Source organism: Anneissia japonica, unplaced genomic scaffold (assembly GCF_011630105.1).
Source record: "Anneissia japonica isolate Jap-2015-1 unplaced genomic scaffold, ASM1163010v1 scaffold315_len769609_cov171, whole genome shotgun sequence".
NCBI classification, from domain to species: domain Eukaryota; kingdom Metazoa; phylum Echinodermata; class Crinoidea; order Comatulida; family Comatulidae; genus Anneissia; species Anneissia japonica.
The window spans coordinates 274,040-279,643 of NW_022758691.1; the positions used below are offsets into that span (position 1 = coordinate 274,040).

General features: G+C 33.4%; 1 protein-coding gene across 1 annotated transcript in view; it reads left to right on the forward strand.

The window, feature by feature from the left end:
* The window catches only part of LOC117125345 (low-density lipoprotein receptor-related protein 2-like), a 13,980-nt gene extending 8,706 nt beyond the window's left edge, over positions 1-5,274 (forward strand). The window contains exons 11-13 of the mRNA XM_033271821.1: positions 2,490-2,555; positions 3,160-3,243; positions 3,721-5,274. Coding sequence (XP_033127712.1) covers positions 2,490-2,555; positions 3,160-3,243; positions 3,721-3,839 — 269 coding nt within the window. The 3' untranslated portion in view covers positions 3,840-5,274. The remainder of the gene's footprint in view (positions 1-2,489; positions 2,556-3,159; positions 3,244-3,720) is intronic.
* Positions 5,275-5,604: the final 330 nt, after the last annotated feature.

Consider the following 5,604-nt stretch of genomic DNA (forward strand, 5'->3'; position numbering starts at 1 on the left):
GAAATACTTGGTTATACGTAATGTGCAAATTTATTATCAACTCGTTCGGGGAAACCGTTGTTTAATGGAAATAAATATAATCAGCTTTCAGGATGTCTTAAGAACTGCGAATTGGATTAAACAGCTGTATATTTAAGGAGATGGTACTATTTACGATGGCGTATATATCACCCACCCACCATACCTCTTTGTGTAAACATACAAAAAACATCACTACTGAAACATAGTACGTCACAAGCAACACAATATTATTCGGAGAACAACGCTTAATAAATTTAATAAATTTATAGAGTATAATAGTAAACCCAATTATACTGACTGTCATAAATTATCGAAGAAAAACTCAATTTGAATGAACGTTCATAAATATTTTCAGTGTAGCACAGTCTTCTTGTCACTTGCTATTAAATATCATTTTGTTAAGAAAAGCACGCAAGTGCCATTTCATTTTTTCTTAATAAAAATTAAATTAAATTTTATTATATTTTTAATAGGCCTAATTCTTGACAAATCAGGGAAGACATATTCTTATTACATTGCAGATTTATTCATTTCCTAAAGAGGTTGATTGAATTTGATAGGCCTACATCTTCTTTTGTACTAAAACTTCAATAATTATTAAAATCAATTTTCATTTATTTTTGTTTAAAATGAAATGGCACTTACGATTTTTTTTTCTTAAGGTGACAATATACAAAAGAAACTCTGAGATAATTTTTAAGTTGAAGAACGATTGGGAATATAACTTTTAACAGTTATGACTTCGGGCCGAGTTGATTAGGGGCCGAGATGATTTGGGTCGAGTTGAACTGCTTCCTGTAAAAGCAGCCGGGTTGTTAGTGAGTCATTATTATATCAATTTGGCTAACTTTGTTTTTCATCCTTTCGAAGAATGCGGAGGACCATTCATTATCAAACTCCTTTCAATCACACATAATGTCGTCATCGGTTTAGTAGATGTGAGAAATTAGAGTAATAATAATATACTTTTTTGAAAAGGCAGATGTCTTGTCTGTAATTTACAGCTGTAACACTAGGTAATGTTTTGCGATTAGTTTAGAAAAGATAGTGTAATTCTTAATATCGGTCATCCCGGGGTGATAATCTATATTGGTTTATTTTAAATAAAATGAAATTAATATTTACTACTTTAATACACATTTATAGTTCTTGCAAAGTACCACGGTGGTCGGCCACTCTCAACTACCAATGAAAATCAGGTCTAGGCGTATCTAGGTGTCTATATTGATACCATAATAGACTGCTATTTTGCCAAGAATCCACTGCTTCATAAAACTAAGTTACATCATATAGCCGAATACAAAATATAAGATACGCTACGATGCGCAACATGCATTCATAATATAATAATAATAATAATAATAATAATTTATTAGACATTTCACTTTTATAACAGTGGCAACACACACACAATTAAGTGGTGCAGTCAATCTTAAACTAAGAGAACAAATTGCTCTTCTCTTATTAAAGAAATATAATCAATTTAGACAAGGCTTAACAAAAGTATCTACGAAAACTAAAAAAAAAGGATAAAACAAAAACAAAAACAGGCATTAAATACAGTAGGAAAAAATTGCTTGTGTTAAAGAAAGCACATTTAATTTACACAAAGCTTAACAAAAGTATCAATGAAAAACAAAATTAGAATTAAACAAAAACAAAAGGCTTAACAATTAGGCCTACGAAATACAGAAGAACAATGAAAAGTAACTTAAAGCAACAATGTAAAATCAAACCAGATTCAAATATGAACGCTTCTCCCAAGCAAGTTTTAAATAATTTTTGCAATACTTGTCAAATGCTGTAAAAACCTCATCACAAAGATCAGTGGTTTCTCCCCCAAGTACAAGCTGCATTTCCTCGTTAATATTGATTCGATAAATTTTTCGGTAATTCTCAATCACAATAGACCTTTCAGGAGTGTCAATCAAACTTAACAATCGACTAACCAGGGCATGGGACATGGATAACATTCCATTTCCACAAATCCGGGCCTAGCTAGGCCTATCTATGCTAGGTTAAGCCTAGTAGGCCCTCCTATCCTAGGCCCATGTCTAGGCCTAGGGAGGGCCAGGCTAGGGCCTAGGGAGGGCTAGGCTAGGGCCTAGGCCTAGCTAAACGCAAGTATTTTCGTAGGCCTATACATTTAAGCTCTCATAATTTGATGGGGCTTAGATTAACGGTCTAGTGTAAAAGCTTTTGGTAGGCCCGTATTCATCCTTCTATGTTATAGTATTGTTTAAATTTAAACATCCACACATTTTTACATGTTATTAAATAGGATGCTACTTGTTGTCTCATTTTGGCGCCCCACTGACCATGTGAATGTGTAGTACACACGACTGTCACGTAAACATAAGGGACCTAATGTGACGCATTAAAACGCTGTGACGCTTGTCGTCTTAAGTAGGCTTGGGTTATACTAACATTTCATTTACACATAATACGTTTTAACATTGTTTTTGCAGACGTCATTAAAGAAATTGTCGATGAAATTCGTAGCATACGTGATGCTATAGTGTCGGCTGATTCAGGTAGGCATGTGCTGATTAATACAGTTTTACCGAACATTTTTAGTGTTTGCGTATTCCGTAGTCCGTAAATTTTAATTGAATTTAAAGACGTTCATATGGTAAGGGAATTTAGAGCTATTTTAGAAAGTTTTGGTTACAATGTATTATTATGAGTGAAGATGTAGAGTGGCGATACTCGGCTAGAATCTCAAAGTTTTGAGTTTAGTCCTGGTAAATTGCGGTTTGGGCCTGCAAAGGTGAGGTCGGGGTATTTGGCTCGTCCGTCAGTATAGTAAAGCAGTTACTCTACATTGTCCTCCTCTACCAAAGAGTATAAATGTGTAGGCCTATTTGATAGAATTTAATACCAAGCTGTGAGTGTAGTCGTCGCTTATGGAATAATGGAGTTGAGGATGTGTTTCGTAGAAGTATGACCCAATGACCGACCGAGAGTAATAATGTAAAGCATTTTTATCTTACCTATTAGTAGATTAATGTAGGCTAATGATTTTTTGACTTTTATAGATAGTGCATCAAAGTCATCAGATTTGCTAGATGGGTGACGTCTTTTAATATCAATAAAAATTCTAATAAATCTTAAACATGTTATTGATTTCGCCTTTAGATTCAAGGAAAAGTAGACAGGCACTTGCCGACTCTCTGACAAATGTATTATATGAACTACAAGCATTTTTATCTCATGATTCAAGTAAGATATTATATTTATGCATATAAATGTCAAGATGCAAAATGAAATGTATAGACTAAGCATAATTTCTACAAATACACTCATATCAATATATACGTATATATATACACATACACACATAATATTTGCATATAATGTATACTGTATGTACATATATAGGGCCTGTGTTTGTATATGTACATGGATGTATTTAAATATATGTATTTGTATATATATTTCTATTTGTATATATATACATATATATATATATATTGTATCAATAGGAACACAGTTATCTATCAATTTGTTTGTATAGTGTAAACGTTGCTACGCAGCAGACTTAATTTGAATAAGCCTATATATATATATATAATATATATATATATATATGTATATAAATGTATGTGTATAAGTGTATGTATATGTTTATTTGTATATATCATCTTTCACTTTTTTAGAGGTATTTTAGTAGATTTTTCTTTTTTATAATTCAAATAGATTACTTGGGCTTTCCTGTAGAGCGTGAAATAAATCCGTTATCAGCGATTAACATTGCTGAAATCTATGCCATGTTGCAACATGCACGAACGATCATGAAAAGTGCAGAACCTGTATAATTCGTCGAGTGACAATGACAACGCAACTAGGCTGTCGTCTTTTAAGAAAAATAATACATCCATCCACAAACCTTTAAACTGTGCGGGATATACGCAAAGAAATATATGTCACGAAACGCGCTTAGAACAGGTGACTCAGATATCCTTTGATTTAGATAACCGGCGAGCAATTACAATATTGAAGATAAGAGGAAAAATCAATATTTATGGTCAATAACTGATTTTCTAGCAGACGAACATTAACCGCAAACTATTTGTAATTGTGCCATATTGTTTCAAAATTACCTTACTGATTGAATATGTAAGTGATTTGTCACATACGATATGTTAAAACAAAAGCATTTTACGTTTACGTCGTCAAGGCGTGCCTACTGTACGTCTGTGCCTACCTGGATGACATCACTTAAGTCGCAATAAAGTATACCATCGATTAACACTTTCTGATCTGTGTCATTGCAGCAATTGTTCTAATCATACTCTGTAGACATGACATTTTATAGCGAGACCAACCGTAGTAGATACAAATGCTTTCAGTAATCCAATTCCTGTTACTAAATCGGGGTACTTTTATACTCTTATCGCCAAGACGGCTCGCGTTAACAATATACATATTAGATCAAGCAACAGGGAGACGATCCGTCGCATTTATAGAATCCCCGAGTTCAACATATTACAGGATATTGTTTTAGTTATTGATTAGTTCATTATTAAAGATTTCAACCCAGGCCTACATGAACTAATAATGGTATAAAGTATACGGTATGTGGTTGATTTCATCTCCAACAAGCGTATTAGGCCTATGAAATACTGAGCATAATACGAGTTGGGGCATTTCTTATCGAATTTCAAACCGGTCTAATAATAATTACACTCTGGTTTTCTTTTGTCATACCCAGTCGATAAACAGACCTTCAGAGTGGATACAAAATAGCATGCAAACACGTTTAGATCTACAAACATAATAAATCTATTCAAATCATGCCGACTTGCAGTCCATCAGTGATTGAAGGAAATTTTCCTGAGGATACGCTCTGCAATCGCTATTTAATTCCATAATCAATCATCAATCTATTTATACCCAGAGGACAATTGCAACTTGCTTAATCGTTCCAACTGTACACACGCGGCGGCTATTCCTTTTGATAAGTGCTGCGACATATATTCAAGTCGTCATTATATTTAACATACAGGTGTAACTAAATGGTATGCTTAACAAATGTGTATTAAGAACAAGTGTACAGCTTGCTTCATTATTAACACTGAAACTGACTCTAATATTACGTTGTTCATTATCATATACTGGACGGATATTATTACTAATCTGGCATTGACTAACCAAAAACGAATTTTAATAACAATTATGCTGGTGTTCAGACATAATAATAACCATAAGCTTATATATGTTGAACTATATATAAACTTTCAACAGTAACAATTGCGTCTCAAAAAAAGTGTGTGTTTGAGTAGGTCTTGTTGTCATTGCGTTAAAACGGTCAACAGTGTTTGCAGCCGCCGAAACAAAGCGAAATCTATGAGACTTTATGCCACGTTGACCTTTTTGTTTGCTAATCAAGACATGTATATTTATACTCTTGTTAGCCATAACATGGTGTGGTAAATGGTAATATCTGCATTATTATCTCTGGCCATCTAAAATAATTACTGGGAATTTCAATGAATAGTGTGTATTACTGGGTTTAACTACGTTCCATTGTACGCAAATCGATTGCGTACCTGATGCGTGACCTGATGTCAACAATTGTAC